Source organism: Phyllobates terribilis, unplaced genomic scaffold (assembly GCF_046119375.1).
Source record: "Phyllobates terribilis strain yellow unplaced genomic scaffold, ASM4611937v1 Scaffold_2__4_contigs__length_985480577, whole genome shotgun sequence".
Lineage (NCBI taxonomy): Eukaryota > Metazoa > Chordata > Amphibia > Anura > Dendrobatidae > Phyllobates > Phyllobates terribilis.
The window spans coordinates 974073208-974093530 of record NW_027362762.1 but is presented as its reverse complement, the minus strand read 5'-3'; the positions used below and the strand labels follow the sequence as shown (position 1 = coordinate 974093530).

The following is a 20323-nucleotide window of genomic DNA, read 5'->3' as shown; positions in this document are numbered from 1 at the left end:
GATCATTAGAAGCGTGCGGGCCAGGGGGCTATCTGTCAGATCATTAGAAGCGTGCAGGCCAGGGGGCTATCCGTCAGATCATTAGAAGCGTGCGGGCCAGGGGGCTATCCGTCAGATCATTAGAAGCGTGCGGGCCAGGGGGCTATCCGTCAGATCATTAGAAGCGTGCGGGCCAGGGGGCTATCCGTCAGATCATAAGAAGCGTGCGGGCCAGGGGGCTATCCGTCAGATCATAAGAAGCGTGCGGGCCAGGGGGCTATCCGTCAGATCATAAGAAGTGTGCGGGCCAGGGGGCTATCTGTCAGATCATTAGAGGAGTGTGGGCCAGGGGGCTATCCGTCAGATCACTAGAAGTGTGCGGGCCAGGGGGCTATCCGTCAGATCATTAGAAGCGTGCGGGCCAGGGGGCTATCTGTCAGATCATTAGAGGAGTGTGGGCCAGGGGGCTATCCATCAGATCATTAGAAGCGTGCGGGCCGAGAATAGGGAGATATCCACCGGATCTCAGAAGCAAGCGGACCAGGAAGGCTATGCGTCAGATCATTAGAAGCGTGAGGGCCAGGGGGCTATCCGTCAGATCATTAGAAGCGTGCGGGCCAGGGGGCTATTCGTCAGATCATTAGAAGACTGCGGGCCAGGGGGCTGTCAGTCAGATCATTAGAAGCGTGCGGGCCAGGGGGCTATCCGTCACATCATTAGAAGCGTGCGAGCCAAGAATAGGGAGATATCCACCGGATCTCAGAAGCGAGCGGACCAGGAAGGCTATCCGTCAGATCATTAGAAGCGTGCGGGCCAGGGGGCTATCCGTCAGATCATTAGAAGCGTGCAGGCCAGGGGGCTATCCGTCAGATCATTAGAAGCGTGCGAGCCAGGGGGCTATTCGTCAGATCATTAGAAGCGTGCGGGCCAGGGGGCTATCCGTCAGATCATTAGAAGAGTGCGGGCCAGGGGGCTATCCGTCAGATCATTAGACGCGTGCGGGCCAGGGGGCTATCCGTCAGATCATTAGAAGAGTGCGGGTCAGGGGGCTATTCGTCAGATCATTAGAAGAATGCGGGCCAGGGGGCTATCCGTCAGATCATTAGAAGTGTGCGGGCCAGGGGGCTATCCGTCAGATCATTAGAAGCGTGCGGGCCAGGGAGCTATCCGTCAGATCATTAGAAGAATGCGGGCCAGGGGGCTATCTGTCAGATCATTAGAAGCGTGCGGGCCAGGGGGCTATCCGTCAGATCATTAGAAGCGTGCGGGCCAGGGGGCTATCCATCAGATCATTAGAAGTTTGCGGGCCAGGGGGCTATCCATCAGATCATTAGAAGTCTGCGGGCCAGGGGTCTATCCGTCAGATCATTAGAAGAGTGCGGGCCAGGGGGCTATCTGTCAGATCATTAGAAGCGTGCGGGCCAGGGGGCTATCCGTCAGATCATTAGAAGCGTGCGGGCCAGGGGGCTATTCGTCAGATCATTAGAAGCGTGCGGGCCAGGGGGCTATCCGTCAGATCATTAGAAGTGTGCGGGCCAGGGGGCTATCCGGCAGATCATTAGAAGCGTGTGGGCCAGGGGGCTATCCGTCAAATCATTAGAAGCGTGCGGGCCAGGGGGCTATCCATCAGATCATTAGAAGCATGCGGTCCGAGAATAGGGAGATATCCACCGGATCTCAGAAGCAAGCTGACCAGGAAGGCTATCCGTCAGATCATTAGAGGTGTGCGGGCCAGGGGGCTATCCGTCAGATCATTAGAAGCGTGTGGGCCAGGGGCTATCCGTCAGATCATTAGAAGCGTGTGGGCCAGGGGGCTATCCGTCAGATCATTAGAAGAGTGCGGGCCAGGGGGCTATCCGTCAGATCATTAGAAGCGTGTGGGCCAGGGGGCTATCCGTCAGATCATTAGAAGTGTGCGGGCCAGGGGGCTATCCGTCAGATCATTAGAAGAATGCAGGCCAGGGGGCTATCCGTCAGATCATTAGAAGAGTGCGGGCCAGGGGGCTATCCGTCACATCATTAGAAGCGTGCGGGCCGAGAATAGGGAGATATCCACCGGATCTCAGAAGCGTGCTGGCCAGGGGGCTATCCGTCAGATCATTAGAAGCGTGCGGGCCAGGGGGCTATCCATCAGATCATTAGAAGTCTGCGGGCCAGGGGGCTATCCATCAGATCATTAGAAGTCTGCGGGCCAGGGGGCTATCTGTCAGATCATTAGAAGAGTGCAGGCCAGGGGGCTATCCGTCAGATCATTAGAAGCGTGCGGGCCAGGGGGTTATCAGTCAGATCATTAGAAGCGTGCGGGCCAGGGGGCTATCTGTCAGATCATTAGAAGTGTGCAGGCCAGGGGGTTATCCGTCAGATCATTAGAAGCGTGCGGGCCATAGGGCTATCCGTCAGATCATTAGAAGCGTGCGGGCCAGGGGGCTATCCGTCAGATCATTAGAAGCGTGCGGGCCAGGGGGCTATCCGTCAGATCATAAGAAGCGTGCGGGCCAGCGGGCTATCCGTCAGATCATAAGAAGCGTGCGGGCCAGGGGGCTATCTGTCAGATCATTAGAGGAGTGTGGGCCAGGGGGCTATCCGTCAGATCACTAGAAGTGTGCGGGCCAGGGGGCTATCCGTCAGATCATTAGAATCGTGCGGGCCAGGGGGCTATCTGTCAGATCATTAGAGGAGTGTGGGCCAGGGGGCTATCCATCAGATCATTAGAAGCGTGCGGGCCGAGAATAGGGAGATATCCACCGGATCTCAGAAGCAAGCGGACCAGGAAAGCTATGCGTCAGATCATTAGAAGTGTGAGGGCCAGGGGGCTATCCGTCAGATCATTAGAAGCGTGCGGGCCAGGGGGCTATCCGTCAGATCATTAGAAGCGTGCAGGCCAGGGGGCTATCCGTCAGATCATTAGAAGCGTGCGGGCCAGGGAGCTATCCGTCAGATCATTAGAGGTGTGCGGGCCAGGGGGCTATAAGTCAGATCATTAGAAGCGTGCGGGCCAGGGGGCTATCCGCCAGATCATTAGAAGAGTGCGGGCCAGGGGGCTATTCGTCAGATCATTAGAAGACTGCGGGCCAGGGGGCTGTCAGTCAGATCATTAGAAGCGTGCGGGCCAGGGGGCTATCCGTCACATCATTAGAAGCGTGCGGGCCAAGAATAGGGAGATATCCACCGGATCTCAGAAGCGAGCGGACCAGGAAGGCTATCCGTCAGATCATTAGAAGCGTGCGGGCCAGGGGGCTATCCGTCAGATCATTAGAAGCGTGCAGGCCAGGGGGCTATCCGTCAGATCATTAGAAGCGTGCGGGCCAGGGGGCTATTCGTCAGATCATTAGAAGCGTGCGGGCCAGGGGGCTAACCGTCAGATCATTAGAAGAGTGCGGGCCAGGGGACTATCCGTCAGATCATTAGACGCGTGCGGGCCAGGGGGCTATCCGTCAGATCATTAGAAGCGTGCGGGTCAGGGGGCTATTCGTCAGATCATTAGAAGAATGCGGGCCAGGGGGCTATCCGTCAGATCATTAGAAGTGTGCGGGCCAGGGGGCTATCCGTCAGATCATTAGAAGTGTGCGGGCCAGGGGGCTATCCGTCAGATCATTAGAAGAATGCGGGCCAGGGGGCTATCTGTCAGATCATTAGAAGCGTGCGGGCCAGGGGGCTATCCGTCAGATCATTAGAAGCGTGCGGGCCAGGGGGCTATCCATCAGATCATTAGAAGTTTGCGGGCCAGGGGGCTATCCATCAGATCATTAGAAGTCTGCGGGCCAGGGGGCTATCCGTCAGATCATTAGAAGAGTGCGGGCCAGGGGGCTATCCGTCAGATCATTAGAAGCGTGCGAGCCAGGGGGCTATCCGTCAGATCATTAGAAGCATGCGGGCCAGGGGGCTATCCGTCAGATCATTAGAAGCGTGCGGGCCAGGGGGCTATCCGTCACATCATTAGAAGCGTGCGGGCCGAGAATAGGGAGATATCCACCGGATCTCAGAAGCGAGCGGACCAGGAAGGCTATCGGTCAGATCATTAGAAGAGTGCGGGCCAGGGGGCTATCTGTCAGATCATTAGAAGCGTGCGGGCCAGGGGGCTATCCGTCAGATCATTAGAAGCGTGCGGGCCAGGGGGCTATTCGTCAGATCATTAGAAGCGTGCGGGCCAGGGGGCTATCCGTCAGATCATTAGAAGTGTGCGGGCCAGGGGGCTATCCGTCAGATCATTAGAAGTGTGCGGACCAGGGGGCTATCAGTCAGATCATTAGAGGAGTGTGGGCCAGGGGGCTATCCATCAGATCATTAGAAGCGTGCGGGCCGAGAATAGGGAGATATCCACCGGATCTCAGAAGCAAGCGGACCAGGAAGGCTATGCGTCAGATCATTAGAAGTGTGAGGGCCAGGGGGCTATCCGTCAGATCATTAGAAGCGTGCGGGCCAGGGGGCTATCCGTCAGATCATTAGACGCGTGCGGGCCAGGGGGCTATCCGTCAGATCATTAGAAGCGTGCAGGCCAGGGGGCTATCCGTCAGATCATTAGAAGCGTGCGGGCCAGGGAGCTATCCGTCAGATCATTAGAGGTGTGCGGGCCAGGGGGCTATAAGTCAGATCATTAGAAGCGTGCGGGCCAGGGGGCTATCTGTCAGATCATTAGAAGCGTGCGGGCCAGGGGGCTATCCGTCAGATCATTAGAAGCGTGCGGGCCAGGGGGCTATCCACCAGATCATTAGAAGTTTGCGGGCCAGGGGGCTATCCATCAGATCATTAGAAGTCTGCGGGCCAGGGGGCTATCCGTCAGATCATTAGAAGAGTGCGGGCCAGGGGGCTATCCGTCAGATCATTAGAAGCGTGCGAGCCAGGGGGCTATCCGTCAGATCATTAGAAGCATGCGGGCCATGGGGCTATCCGTCAGATCATTAGAAGCGTGCGGGCCAGGGGGCTATCCGTCACATCATTAGAAGCGTGCGGGCCGAGAATAGGGAGATATCCACCGGATCTCAGAAGCGAGCGGACCAGGAAGGCTATCGGTCAGATCATTAGAAGAGTGCGGGCCAGGGGGCTATCTGTCAGATCATTAGAAGCGTGCGGGCCAGGGGTCTATCCGTCAGATCATAAGAAGCGTGCGGGCCAGGGGGCTATTCGTCAGATCATTAGAAGCGTGCGGGCCAGGGGGCTATCCGTCAGATCATTAGAAGTGTGCGGGCCAGGGGGCTATCAGTCAGATCATTAGAAGAATGCGGGCCAGGGGGCTATCAGTCAGATCACTAGAAGCGTGCGGGCCAGGGGGCTATCAGTCAGATCATTAGAAGCGTGCGGGCCAGGGGGCTATCCGTCAGATCATTAGAAGCGTGCGGGCCAGTGGGCTATTCGTCAGATCATTAGAAGAATGCGGGCCAGGGGGCTATCCGTTAGATCATTAGAAGTGTGCGGGCCAGGGGGCTATACATCAGATCATTAGAAGTGTGTGGGCCAGGGGGCTGTCAGATCATTAGAAGTGTGCGGGCCAGGGGGCTATCTGTCAGATCATTAGAAGAATGCAGGCCAGGGGGCTATCCGTCAGATCATTAGAAGCGTGCGGGCCAGGGGGCTATCCGTCAGATCATTAGAAGCGTGCGGGCCAGGGGGCTATCCATCAGATCATTAGAAGTGTGCGGGCCAGGGGGCTATCCGTCAGATCATTAGAAGAGTGCGGGCCAGGGGGTTATCTGTCAGATCATTAGAAGCGTGCGGGCCAGGGGGCTATCCGTCAGATCATTAGAAGCGTGCGGGCCAGTGGGCTATCCGTCAGATCATTAGAAGCGTGCGGGCCAGGGGGCTATTCGTCAGATCATTAGAAGCGTGCGGGCCAGGGGGTTATCCGTCAGATCATTAGAAGTGTGCGGGCCAGGGGGCTATCCGTCAGATCATTAGAAGTGTGCGGGCCAGGGGGCTATCAGTCAGATCATTAGAAGAATGCGGGCCAGGGGGCTATCAGTCAGATCATTAGAAGCGTGCGGGCCAGGGGGCTATCAGTCAGATCATTAGAAGCGTGCGGGCCGAGAATAGGGAGATATCCACCGGATCTCAGAAGCGAGCGGACCAGGAAGGCTATCGGTCAGATCATTAGAAGAGTGCGGGCCAGGGGGCTATCTGTCAGATCATTAGAAGCGTGCGGGCCAGGGGGCTATCCGTCAGATCATTAGAAGCGTGCGGGCCAGGGGGCTATTCGTCAGATCATTAGAAGCGTGCGGGCCAGGGGGCTATCCGTCAGATCATTAGAAGTGTGCGGGCCAGGGGGCTATCCGTCAGATCATTAGAAGCGTGTGGGCCAGGGGGCTATCCGTCAGATCATTAGAAGCGTGTGGGCCAGGGGGCTATCCGTCAAATCATTAGAAGCGTGCGGGCCAGGGGGCTATCCATCAGATCATTAGAAGCATGCGGGCCGAGAATAGGGAGATATCCACCGGATCTCAGAAGCAAGCGGACCAGGAAGGCTATCCGTCAGATCATTAGAGGTGTGCGGGCCAGGGGGCTATCCGTCAGATCATTAGAAGCGTGTGGGCCAGGGGGTTATCCGTCAGATCATTAGAAGCGTGTGGGCCAGGGGGCTATCCGTCAGATCATTAGAAGAGTGCGGGCCAGGGGGCTATCCGTCAGATCATTAGAAGCGTGTGGGCCAGGGGGCTATCCGTCAGATCATTAGAAGTGTGCGGGCCAGGGGGCTATCCGTCAGATCATTAGAATAATGCAGGCCAGGGGGCTATCCGTCAGATCATTAGAAGAGTGCGGGCCAGGGGGCTATCCGTCACATCATTAGAAGCGTGCGGGCCGAGAATAGGGAGATATCCACCGGATCTCAGAAGCGTGCTGGCCAGGGGGCTATCCGTCAGATCATTAGAAGCGTGCGGGCCAGGGGGCTATCCATCAAATCATTAGAAGTCTGCGGGCCAGGGGGCTATCCATCAGATCATTAGAAGTCTGCGGGCCAGGGGGCTATCTGTCAGATCATTAGAAGAGTGCAGGCCAGGGGGCTATCCGTCAGATCATTAGAAGCGTGCGGGCCAGGGGGTTATCAGTCAGATCATTAGAAGCGTGCGGGCCAGGGGGCTATCTGTCAGATCATTAGAAGCGTGCAGGCCAGGGGGCTATCCGTCAGATCATTAGAAGCGTGCGGGCCAGGGGGCTATCCGTCAGATCATTAGAAGCGTGCGGGCCAGGGGGCTATCCGTCAGATAATTAGAAGCGTGCGGGCCAGGGGGCTATCCGTCAGATCATAAGAAGCGTGCGGGCCAGGGGGCTATCCGTCAGATCATAAGAAGCGTGCGGGCCAGGGGGCTATCCGTCAGATCATAAGAAGTGTGCGGGCCAGGGGGCTATCTGTCAGATCATTAGAGGAGTGTGGGCCAGGGGGCTATCCGTCAGATCACTAGAAGTGTGCGGGCCAGGGGGCTATCCGTCAGATCATTAGAAGCGTGCGGGCCAGGGGGCTATCTGTCAGATCATTAGAGGAGTGTGGGCCAGGGGGCTATCCATCAGATCATTAGAAGCGTGCGGGCCGAGAATAGGGAGATATCCACCGGATCTCAGAAGCAAGCGGACCAGGAAGGCTATGCGTCAGATCATTAGAAGCGTGAGGGCCAGGGGGCTATCCGTCAGATCATTAGAAGCGTGCGGGCCAGGGGGCTATTCGTCAGATCATTAGAAGACTGCGGGCCAGGGGGCTGTCAGTCAGATCATTAGAAGCGTGCGGGCCAGGGGGCTATCCGTCACATCATTAGAAGCGTGCGAGCCAAGAATAGGGAGATATCCACCGGATCTCAGAAGCGAGCGGACCAGGAAGGCTATCCGTCAGATCATTAGAAGCGTGCGGGCCAGGGGGCTATCCGTCAGATCATTAGAAGCGTGCAGGCCAGGGGGCTATCCGTCAGATCATTAGAAGCGTGCGGGCCAGGGGGCTATTCGTCAGATCATTAGAAGCGTGCGGGCCAGGGGGCTATCCGTCAGATCATTAGAAGAGTGCGGGCCAGGGGGCTATCCGTCAGATCATTAGACGCGTGCGGGCCAGGGGGCTATCCGTCAGATCATTAGAAGAGTGCGGGTCAGGGGGCTATTCGTCAGATCATTAGAAGAATGCGGGCCAGGGGGCTATCCGTCAGATCATTAGAAGTGTGCGGGCCAGGGGGCTATCCGTCAGATCATTAGAAGCGTGCGGGCCAGGGGGCTATCCGTCAGATCATTAGAAGAATGCGGGCCAGGGGGCTATCTGTCAGATCATTAGAAGCGTGCGGGCCAGGGGGCTATCCGTCAGATCATTAGAAGCGTGCGGGCCAGGGGGCTATCCATCAGATCATTAGAAGTTTGCGGGCCAGGGGGCTATCCATCAGATCATTAGAAGTCTGCGGGCCAGGGGGCTATCCGTCAGATCATTAGAAGAGTGCGGGCCAGGGGGCTATCTGTCAGATCATTAGAAGCGTGCTGGCCAGGGGGCTATCCGTCAGATCATTAGAAGCGTGCGGGCCAGGGGGCTATTCATCAGATCATTAGAAGCGTGCGGGCCAGGGGGCTATCCGTCAGATCATTAGAAGTGTGCGGGCCAGGGGGCTATCCGGCAGATCATTAGAAGCGTGTGGGCCAGGGGGCTATCCGTCAAATCATTAGAAGCGTGCGGGCCAGGGGGCTATCCATCAGATCATTAGAAGCATGCGGTCCGAGAATAGGGAGATATCCACCGGATCTCAGAAGCAAGCGGACCAGGAAGGCTATCCGTCAGATCATTAGAGGTGTGCGGGCCAGGGGGCTATCCGTCAGATCATTAGAAGCGTGTGGGCCAGGGGGCTATCCGTCAGATCATTAGAAGCGTGTGGGCCAGGGGGCTATCCGTCAGATCATTAGAAGAGTGCGGGCCAGGGGGCTATCCGTCAGATCATTAGAAGCGTGTGGGCCAGGGGGCTATCCGTCAGATCATTAGAAGTGTGCGGGCCAGGGGGCTATCCGTCAGATCATTAGAAGAATGCAGGCCAGGGGGCTATCCGTCAGATCATTAGAAGAGTGCGGGCCAGGGGGCTATCCGTCACATCATTAGAAGCGTGCGGGCCGAGAATAGGGAGATATCCACCGGATCTCAGAAGCGTGCTGGCCAGGGGGCTATCCGTCAGATCATTAGAAGCGTGCGGGCCAGGGGGCTATCCATCAGATCATTAGAAGTCTGCGGGCCAGGGGGCTATCCATCAGATCATTAGAAGTCTGCGGGCCAGGGGGCTATCTGTCAGATCATTAGAAGAGTGCAGGCCAGGGGGCTATCCGTCAGATCATTAGAAGCGTGCGGGCCAGGGGGTTATCAGTCAGATCATTAGAAGCGTGCGGGCCAGGGGGCTATCTGTCAGTTCATTAGAAGTGTGCAGGCCAGGGGGTTATCCGTCAGATCATTAGAAGCGTGCGGGCCATAGGGCTATCCGTCAGATCATTAGAAGCGTGCGGGCCAGGGGGCTATCCGTCAGATCATTAGAAGCGTGCGGGCCAGGGGGCTATCCGTCAGATCATAAGAAGCGTGCGGGCCAGGGGGCTATCCGTCAGATCATAAGAAGCGTGCGGGCCAGGGGGCTATCTGTCAGATCATTAGAGGAGTGTGGGCCAGGGGGCTATCCGTCAGATCACTAGAAGTGTGCGGGCCAGGGGGCTATCCGTCAGATCATTAGAAGCGTGGGGGCCAGGGGGCTATCTGTCAGATCATTAGAGGAGTGTGGGCCAGGGGGCTATCCATCAGATCATTAGAAGCGTGCGGGCCGAGAATAGGGAGATATCCACCGGATCTCAGAAGCAAGCGGACCAGGAAAGCTATGCGTCAGATCATTAGAAGTGTGAGGGCCAGGGGGCTATCCGTCAGATCATTAGAAGCGTGCGGGCCAGGGGGCTATCCGTCAGATCATTAGAAGCGTGCAGGCCAGGGGGCTATCCGTCAGATCATTAGAAGCGTGCGGGCCAGGGAGCTATCCGTCAGATCATTAGAGGTGTGCGGGCCAGGGGGCTATAAGTCAGATCATTAGAAGCGTGCGGGCCAGGGGGCTATCCGCCAGATCATTAGAAGAGTGCGGGCCAGGGGGCTATTCGTCAGATCATTAGAAGACTGCGGGCCAGGGGGCTGTCAGTCAGATCATTAGAAGCGTGCGGGCCAGGGGGCTATCCGTCACATCATTAGAAGCGTGCGGGCCAAGAATAGGGAGATATCCACCGGATCTCAGAAGCGAGCGGACCAGGAAGGCTATCCGTCAGATCATTAGAAGCGTGCGGGCCAGGGGGCTATCCGTCAGATCATTAGAAGCGTGCAGGCCAGGGGGCTATCCGTCAGATCATTAGAAGCGTGCGGGCCAGGGGGCTATTCGTCAGATCATTAGAAGCGTGCGGGCCAGGGGGCTAACCGTCAGATCATTAGAAGAGTGCGGGCCAGGGGACTATCCGTCAGATCATTAGACGCGTGCGGGCCAGGGGGCTATCCGTCAGATCATTAGAAGCGTGCGGGTCAGGGGGCTATTCGTCAGATCATTAGAAGAATGCGGGCCAGGGGGCTATCCGTCAGATCATTAGAAGTGTGCGGGCCAGGGGGCTATCCGTCAGATCATTAGAAGTGTGCGGGCCAGGGGGCTATCCGTCAGATCATTAGAAGAATGCGGGCCAGGGGGCTATCTGTCAGATCATTAGAAGCGTGCGGGCCAGGGGGCTATCCGTCAGATCATTAGAAGCGTGCGGGCCAGGGGGCTATCCATCAGATCATTAGAAGAATGCGGGCCAGGGGGCTATCTGTCAGATCATTAGAAGAGTGCAGGCCAGGGGGCTATCCGTCAGATCATTAGAAGCGTGTGGGCCAGGGGGCTATCCGTCAGATCATTAGAAGCGTGTGGGCCAGGGGGCTATCCGTCAAATCATTAGAAGCGTGCGGGCCAGGGGGCTATCCATCAGATCATTAGAAGCATGCGGGCCGAGAATAGGGAGATATCCACCGGATCTCAGAAGCAAGCGGACCAGGAAGGCTATCCGTCAGATCATTAGAGGTGTGCGGGCCAGGGGGCTATCCGTCAGATCATTAGAAGCGTGTGGGCCAGGGGGCTATCCGTCAGATCATTAGAAGCGTGTGGGCCAGGGGGCTATCCGTCAGATCATTAGAAGAGTGCGGGCCAGGGGGCTATCCGTCAGATCATTAGAAGCGTGTGGGCCAGGGGGCTATCCGTCAGATCATTAGAAGTGTGCGGGCCAGGGGGCTATCCGTCAGATCATTAGAATAATGCAGGCCAGGGGGCTATCCGTCAGATCATTAGAAGAGTGCGGGCCAGGGGGCTATCCGTCACATCATTAGAAGCGTGCGGGCCGAGAATAGGGAGATATCCACCGGATCTCAGAAGCGTGCTGGCCAGGGGGCTATCCGTCAGATCATTAGAAGCGTGCGGGCCAGGGGGCTATCCATCAAATCATTAGAAGTCTGCGGGCCAGGGGGCTATCCATCAGATCATTAGAAGTCTGCGGGCCAGGGGGCTATCTGTCAGATCATTAGAAGAGTGCAGGCCAGGGGGCTATCCGTCAGATCATTAGAAGCGTGCGGGCCAGGGGGTTATCAGTCAGATCATTAGAAGCGTGCGGGCCAGGGGGCTATCTGTCAGATCATTAGAAGCGTGCAGGCCAGGGGGCTATCCGTCAGATCATTAGAAGCGTGCGGGCCAGGGGGCTATCCGTCAGATCATTAGAAGCGTGCGGGCCAGGGGGCTATCCGTCAGATCATTAGAAGCGTGCGGGCCAGGGGGCTATCCGTCAGATCATAAGAAGCGTGCGGGCCAGGGGGCTATCCGTCAGATCATAAGAAGCGTGCGGGCCAGGGGGCTATCCGTCAGATCATAAGAAGTGTGCGGGCCAGGGGGCTATCTGTCAGATCATTAGAGGAGTGTGGGCCAGGGGGCTATCCGTCAGATCACTAGAAGTGTGCGGGCCAGGGGGCTATCCGTCAGATCATTAGAAGCGTGCGGGCCAGGGGGCTATCTGTCAGATCATTAGAGGAGTGTGGGCCAGGGGGCTATCCATCAGATCATTAGAAGCGTGCGGGCCGAGAATAGGGAGATATCCACCGGATCTCAGAAGCAAGCGGACCAGGAAGGCTATGCGTCAGATCATTAGAAGCGTGAGGGCCAGGGGGCTATCCGTCAGATCATTAGAAGCGTGCGGGCCAGGGGGCTATTCGTCAGATCATTAGAAGACTGCGGGCCAGGGGGCTGTCAGTCAGATCATTAGAAGCGTGCGGGCCAGGGGGCTATCCGTCACATCATTAGAAGCGTGCGAGCCAAGAATAGGGAGATATCCACCGGATCTCAGAAGCGAGCGGACCAGGAAGGCTATCCGTCAGATCATTAGAAGCGTGCGGGCCAGGGGGCTATCCGTCAGATCATTAGAAGCGTGCAGGCCAGGGGGCTATCCGTCAGATCATTAGAAGCGTGCGGGCCAGGGGGCTATTCGTCAGATCATTAGAAGCGTGCGGGCCAGGGGGCTATCCGTCAGATCATTAGAAGAGTGCGGGCCAGGGGGCTATCCGTCAGATCATTAGACGCGTGCGGGCCAGGGGGCTATCCGTCAGATCATTAGAAGAGTGCGGGTCAGGGGGCTATTCGTCAGATCATTAGAAGAATGCGGGCCAGGGGGCTATCCGTCAGATCATTAGAAGTGTGCGGGCCAGGGGGCTATCCGTCAGATCATTAGAAGAGTGCGGGCCAGGGGGCTATCCGTCAGATCATTAGAAGCGTGCGAGCCAGGGGGCTATCCGTCAGATCATTAGAAGCATGCAGGCCAGGGGGCTATCCGTCAGATCATTAGAAGCGTGCGGGCCAGGGGGCTATCCGTCACATCATTAGAAGCGTGCGGGCCGAGAATAGGGAGATATCCACCGGATCTCAGAAGCGAGCGGACCAGGAAGGCTATCGGTCAGATCATTAGAAGAGTGCGGGCCAGGGGGCTATCTGTCAGATCATTAGAAGCGTGCGGGCCATGGGTCTATCCGTCAGATCATTAGAAGCGTGCGGGCCAGGGGGCTATTCGTCAGATCATTAGAAGCGTGCGGGCCAGGGGGCTATCCGTCAGATCATTAGAAGTGTGCGGGCCAGGGGGCTATCCGTCAGATCATTAGAAGTGTGCGGACCAGGGGGCTATCAGTCAGATCATTAGAAGAATGCGGGCCAGGGGGCTATCAGTCAGATCACTAGAAGCGTGCGGGCCAGGGGGCTATCAGTCAGATCATTAGAAGCGTGCGGGCCAGGGGGCTATCCGTCAGATCATTAGAAGCGTGCGGGCCAGTGGGCTATTCGTCAGATCATTAGAAGAATGCGGGCCAGGGGGCTATCCGTTAGATCATTAGAAGTGTGCGGGCCAGGGGGCTATACGTCAGATCATTAGAAGTGTGCGGGCCAGGGGGCTGTCAGATCATTAGAAGTGTGCGGGCCAGGGGGCTATCTGTCAGATCATTAGAAGAATGCAGGCCAGGGGGCTATCCGTCAGATCATTAGAAGCGTGCGGGCCAGGGGGCTATCCGTCAGATCATTAGAAGCGTGCGGGCCAGGGGGCTATCCATCAGATCATTAGAAGCGTGCGGGCCAGGGGGCTATCCGTCAGATCATTAGAAGAGTGCGGGCCAGGGGGTTATCCGTCAGATCATTAGAAGCGTGCGGGCCAGGGGGCTATCCGTCAGATCATTAGAAGCGTGCGGGCCAGGGGGCTATCCGTCAGATCATTAGAAGCGTGCGGGCCAGGGGGCTATTCGTCAGATCATTAGAAGCGTGCGGGCCAGGGGGTTATCCGTCAGATCATTAGAAGTGTGCGGGCCAGGGGGCTATCCGTCAGATCATTAGAAGTGTGCGGGCCAGGGGGCTATCAGTCAGATCATTAGAAGAATGCGGGCCAGGGGGCTATCAGTCAGATCATTAGAAGCGTGCGGGCCAGGGGGCTATCAGTCAGATCATTAGAAGCGTGCGGGCCAGGGGGCTATCCGTCAGATCATAAGAAGCGTGCGGGCCAGGGGGCTATCTGTCAGATCATTAGAGGAGTGTGGGCCAGGGGGCTATCCGTCAGATCACTAGAAGCGTGCGGGCCAGGGGGCTATCCGTCAGATCATTAGAAGCGTGCAGGCCAGGGGGCTATCCGTCAGATCATTAGAAGCGTGCGGGCCAGGGGGCTATCCGTCAGATCATAAGAAGCGTGCGGGCCAGGGGGCTATCTGTCAGATCATTAGAAGCGTGTGGGCCAGGTGGGGCTATCCGTCAGATCATTAGAAGCGTGCGGGCCAGGGGGCTATCCGTCAGATCACTAGAAGTGTGCGGGCCAGGGGGCTATCCGTCAGATCATTAGAAGCGTGTGGGCCAGGTGGGGCTATCCGTCAGATCATTAGAAGCGTGCGGGCCAGGGGGCTATCCGTCAGATCACTAGAAGTGTGCGGGCCAGGGGGCTATCCGTCAGATCATTAGAAGCGTGTGGGCCAGGTGGGGCTATCCGTCAGATCATTAGAAGCGTGCGGGCCAGGGGGCTATCCGTCAGATCATTAGAAGCGTGTGGGCCAGGTGGGGCTATCCGTCAGATCATTAGAAGCGTGCGGGCCAGGGGGCTATCTGTCAGATCATTAGAGGAGTGTGGGCCAGGGGGCTATCCGTCAGATCATTAGAAGCGTGCGGGCCAGGGGGCTATCCGTCAGATCATTAGAAGTGTGTGGGCCAGGTGAAGCTATCCGTCAGATCATTAGAAGCATGCGGGCCAGGGGGGCTATCAGATCATTAGAGGAGTGTGGGCCGGGTGGGGCTATCCATCTGATCATTAGAAGCATGCGGGCCAGGGGGGCTGTCAGATCATTAGAGGAGTGTGGGCCAGGTGGGGCTATCCATTATATCATTAGAAGCTTGCGGGCTAGGGGGGCTATCCATCAGATCATTAGAAGCGTGGGGGCCAGGGTGGCTATCCATCTGATCATTAGAAGCGTGCGGGCCAGGGGGGCTATCTGTCAGATCATTATAAGCATGGGGGCCAGGGGGGCTATCCGTCAGATCATTATAAGCGTGGGGGCCAGGGGGGCTATCCGTCAGATCATTAGAGGAGTGTGGGCCAGGGGGCTATCCGTCAGATCATTAGATGACTGTGGGCCAGGGGAGCAATCCGTCAGATTAGAAGCGTGCGCGCCAGGGGGCTATCCGTCAGATCATTAGAAGTGTGCATACCAGGGGAGCTATCCATCAGATCATTAGAAGTGTGCGGACCAGGGGAGCTATCCGTCAGATCATTAGAAGTGTGCGGATCAGGGGGCTATCTGTCAGATCATTAGAAGCGTGCGGGCCAGGGGGCTATCCGTCAGATCATTAGAAGCGTGCGGGCCAGGGGGCTATCCGTCAGATCATAAGAAGCGTGCGGGCCAGGGGGCTATCTGTCAGATCATTAGAAGCGTGTGGGCCAGGTGGGGCTATCCGTCAGATCATTAGAAGCGTGCGGGCCAGGGGGCTATCCGTCAGATCACTAGAAGTGTGCGGGCCAGGGGGCTATCCGTCAGATCATTAGAAGCGTGTGGGCCAGGTGGGGCTATCCGTCAGATCATTAGAAGCGTGCGGGCCAGGGGGCTATCCGTCAGATCACTAGAAGTGTGCGGGCCAGGGGGCTATCCGTCAGATCATTAGAAGCGTGTGGGCCAGGTGGGGCTATCCGTCAGATCATTAGAAGCGTGCGGGCCAGGGGGCTATCCGTCAGATCATTAGAACCGTGTGGGCCAGGTGGGGCTATCCGTCAGATCATTAGAAGCGTGCGGGCCAGGGGGCTATCTGTCAGATCATTAGAGGAGTGTGGGCCAGGGGGCTATCCGTCAGATCATTAGAAGCGTGCGGGCCAGGGGGCTATCCGTCAGATCATTAGAAGTGTGTGGGCCAGGTGAAGCTATCCGTCAGATCATTAGAAGCATGCGGGCCAGGGGGGCTATCAGATCATTAGAGGAGTGTGGGCCGGGTGGGGCTATCCATCTGATCATTAGAAGCATGCGGGCCAGGGGGGCTGTCAGATCATTAGAGGAGTGTGGGCCAGGTGGGGCTATCCATTATATCATTAGAAGCTTGCGGGCTAGGGGGGCTATCCATCAGATCATTAGAAGCGTGGGGGCCAGGGTGGCTATCCATCTGATCATTAGAAGCGTGCGGGCCAGGGGGGCTATCTGTCAGATCATTATAAGCATGGGGGCCAGGGGGGCTATCCGTCAGATCATTATAAGCGTGGGGGCCAGGGGGGCTATCCGTCAGATCATTAGAGGAGTGTGGGCCAGGGGGCTATCCGTCAGATCATTAGATGACTGTGGGCCAGGGGAGCAATCCGTCAGATAAGAAGCGTGCGCGCCAGGGGGCTATCCGTCAGATCATTAGAAGTGTGCATACCAGGGGAGCTATCCATCAGATCATTAGAAGTGTGCGGACCAGGGGAGCTATCCGTCAGATCATTAGAAGTGTGCGGACCAGGGGGCTATCTGTCAGATCATTAGAAGTCTGCGGGCCAGGGGGCTATCCGTCAGATCATTGGAAGTGTGCGGGCCAGGGGGCTATCCGTCAGATCATTAGAAGAGTGCGGGCCAGGGGGCTATCTGTCAGATCATTAGAAGCGTGTGGGCCAGGTGGGGCTATCCGTCAGATCATTAGAAGCGTGCGGGCCAGGGGGCTATCCGTCAGATCACTAGAAGCGTGCGGGCCAGGGGGCTATCCGTCAGATCATTAGAAGCGTGTGGGCCAGGTGGGGCTATCCGTCAGATCATTAGAAGCGTGCGGGCCAGGGGGCTATCCGTCAGATCACTAGAAGTGTGCGGGCCAGGGGGCTATCCGTCAGATCATTAGAAGCGTGTGGGCCAGGTGGGGCTATCCGTCAGATCATTAGAAGCGTGCGGGCCAGGGGGCTATCCGTCAGATCATTAGAAGCGTGTGGGCCAGGTGGGGCTATCCGTCAGATCATTAGAAGCGTGCGGGCCAGGGGGCTATCTGTCAGATCATTAGAGGAGTGTGGGCCAGGGGGCTATCCGTCAGATCATTAGAAGCGTGCGGGCCAGGGGGCTATCCGTCAGATCATTAGAAGTGTGTGGGCCAGGTGAAGCTATCCATCAGATCATTAGAAGCATGCGGGCCAGGGGGGCTATCAGATCATTAGAGGAGTGTGGGCCGGGTGGGGCTATCCATCTGATCATTAGAAGCATGCGGGCCAGGGGGGCTGTCAGATCATTAGAGGAGTGTGGGCCAGGTGGGGCTATCCATTATATCATTAGAAGCTTGCGGGCTAGGGGGGCTATCCATCAGATCATTAGAAGCGTGGGGGCCAGGGTGGCTATCCATCTGATCATTAGAAGCGTGCGGGCCAGGGGGGCTATCTGTCAGATCATTATAAGCATGGGGGCCAGGGGGGCTATCCGTCAGATCATTATAAGCGTGGGGGCCAGGGGGGCTATCCGTCAGATCATTAGAGGAGTGTGGGCCAGGGGGCTATCCGTCAGATCATTAGATGACTGTGGGCCAGGGGAGCAATCCGTCAGATTAGAAGCGTGCGCGCCAGGGGGCTATCCGTCAGATCATTAGAAGTGTGCATACCAGGGGAGCTATCCATCAGATCATTAGAAGTGTGCGGACCAGGGGAGCTATCCGTCAGATCATTAGAAGTGTGCGGACCAGGGGAGCTATACTTCTGATCATTAGGATTGTGCGGGCCAGGGGAGCTATCTGTCTGATCATTAGGAGCGTGCGGACCAGGGGAGCTATACGTCTGATCATTAGGAGCGTGCGGACCAGGGGAGCTATCCGTCTGATCATTAGGAGTGTGCGGACGAGGGGAGCTATACGTCTGATCATTAGGAGCGTGCGGACCAGGGGGGGCTATCCGTCTGATCATTAGGAGCGTGCGGGCCAGGGGAGCTATCCGTCTGATCATTAGGAGTGTGCGGACGAGGGGAGCTATCCGTCTGATCATTAGGAGTGTGCGGGCCAGGGGAGCTATACGTCTGATCATTAGAAGCGTGCGGGCCAGGGGAGCTATCCGTCTGATCATTAGGAGTGTGCGGACGAGGGGAGCTATACGTCTGATCATTAGGAGCGTGCGGGCCAGGGGAGCTATTCGTCTGATCATTAGGAGTGTGCGGACGAGGGGAGCTATCCGTCTGATCATTAGGAGTGTGCGGGCCAGGGGAGCTATACGTCTGATCATTAGCAGCGTGCGGGCCAGGGAGCTATCCGTCTGATCATTAGGAGTGTGCGGACGAGGGGAGCTATTCGTCTGATCATTAGGAGTGTGCGGATGAGGGGAGCTATACGTCTGATCCTTAGGAGTGTGCGGACCAGGGGGGCTATCCGTCTGATCATTAGGAGCGTGCGGACCAGGGGAGCTATCTGTCTGATCATTAGGAGCGTGCAGACCGGGGGCTTTCCGTCTAATCATTAGGAGCGTGTGGACCAGGGGGAGCTTTCCGTCTGATCATTAGATTTGTGTGGTTTCGGACTCGGGGGGCTATTCGTTTAATCATTACAAGCGTGAGTACCAGGGGGCTTTCCGCTGATATCCAGCTCCTACCTTTCCTGGCCTCAGAGCTGGACTCTTTGGTGTCTTCTACAGGCGCTGGTTGGGAGTCAGGCCTGGGGGTCTCCGTTGCTTCCGTCGGTAAGTGCTGGGGGGCACGAGGTTCCACGACTGGACCAGAATCAGGACTCTGGATTACAGTTCCGTCAGGTAGAAGGATCTGACACATGAATGGTGGGTTACCAGTTATGTCAGGAGGAGGCATCGCACCAGACAACGACGTCTGTGACACGTATTACACACGTGTTCTACTACCTGGGTGCGTCCGTCCAGAAGGAACCTGATGACCGATCCCTCCGCTGTGATGACACGAGTACTCTCCACGCTCTCCGAACTCTGACTACTTGTGGATACTTGGGCATTCCTCACTTTCACAGGGTAACTTTGTCGGATCAGCAATCTCGGACTGGTCTGGAAGCTATTACAGCACTCTGCAGGGTGGGGTGGAGGGTTATTACAGCACTCTGCAGTGTGGGGTGGAGGATTATTACAGCACTCTTCAGTGTGGGGTGGGGGGGTTATTACAGCACTCTGCAGTGTGGGGTGGAGGGTTATTGCAGCACTCTGCAGTGTGGGGTGGAGGGTTATTGCAGCACTCTGCAGTGTGGGGTGGGGGGTTATTACAGCACTCTGCAGTGTGGGGTGGAGGGTTATTGCAGCACTCTGCAGTGTGGGGTGGGGGGTTATTACAGCACTCTGCAGTGTGGGGTGGGGGGTTATTACAGCACTCTGCAGTGTGGGGTGGGGGGTTATTACAGCACTCTTCAGTGTGGGGTGGGGGGTTATTACAGCACTCTTCAGTGTGGGGTGGGGGGTTATTACAGCACTCTGCAGTGTGGGGTGGAGGGTTATTGCAGCACTCTGCAGTGTGGGGTGGGGGGTTATTACAGCACTCTGCAGTGTGGGGTGGGGGGTTATTACAGCACTCTGCAGTGTGGGGTGGGGGGTTATTACAGCACTCTTCAGTGTGGGGTGGGGGGTTATTACAGCACTCTTCAGTGTGGGGTGGGGGGTTATTACAGCACTCTTCAGTGTGGGGTGGGGGGTTATTACAGCACTCTTCAGTGTGGGGTGGGGGGTTATTACAGCACTCTTCAGTGTGGGGTGGGGGGTTATTACAGAACTCTGCAGTGTGGGGTGGAGGGTTATTACAGCACTCTGCAGTGTGGGGTGGGGGGTTATTACAGCACTCTGCAGTGTGGGGTGGGGGGTTATTACAGCACTCTGCAGTGTGGGGTGGGGGGTTATTACAGCACTCTTCAGTGTGGGGTGGGGGGTTATTACAGCACTCTTCAGTGTGGGGTGGGGGGTTATTACAGCACTCTGCAGGGTGGGGTGGAGGGTTATTACAGGACTCTGCAGTGTAGGGTGGGGGGTTATTACAGCACTCTGCAGTGTAGGGTGGGGGGTTATTACAGCACTCTGCAGTGTAGGGTGGGGGTTATTACAGCACTCTGCAGGGTGGGGTGGAGGGTTATTACAGCACTCTGCAGTGTGGGGTGGAGGGTTATTACTGCGCTCTGCAGTGTGGGGTGGAGGGTTATTACAGCACTATGCAGTGTGGGGTGGAGGGTTATTACAGCACTCTGCAGGGTGGGGTGGGGGGTTATTACAGCACTCTGCAGTGTGGGGTGGGGGGTTATTACTGCGCTCTGCAGTGTAGGGTGGAGGGTTATTACAGCACTCTGCAGTGTGGGGTGGAGGGTTATTACAGCACTCTGCAGTGTGGGGTAGAGGGTTATTACAGCACTCTACAGTGTGGGGTGGAGGGTTATTACAGCACTCTACAGTGTGG

General features: G+C 57.0%; 1 protein-coding gene across 1 annotated transcript in view; it reads right to left on the bottom strand.

Annotated features, from left to right (window-relative positions):
• SPAG17 (sperm associated antigen 17) overlaps nucleotides 1-20323 on the bottom strand; it is a 531742-nt gene that overhangs the window by 69688 nt on the left and 441731 nt on the right. Inside the window, exons 26-27 of the mRNA XM_073668734.1 lie at nucleotides 18784-18959; nucleotides 18523-18688 (exon numbers count right to left, since the gene is read on the bottom strand). Coding sequence (XP_073524835.1) covers nucleotides 18523-18688; nucleotides 18784-18959 — 342 coding nt within the window. The remainder of the gene's footprint in view (nucleotides 1-18522; nucleotides 18689-18783; nucleotides 18960-20323) is intronic.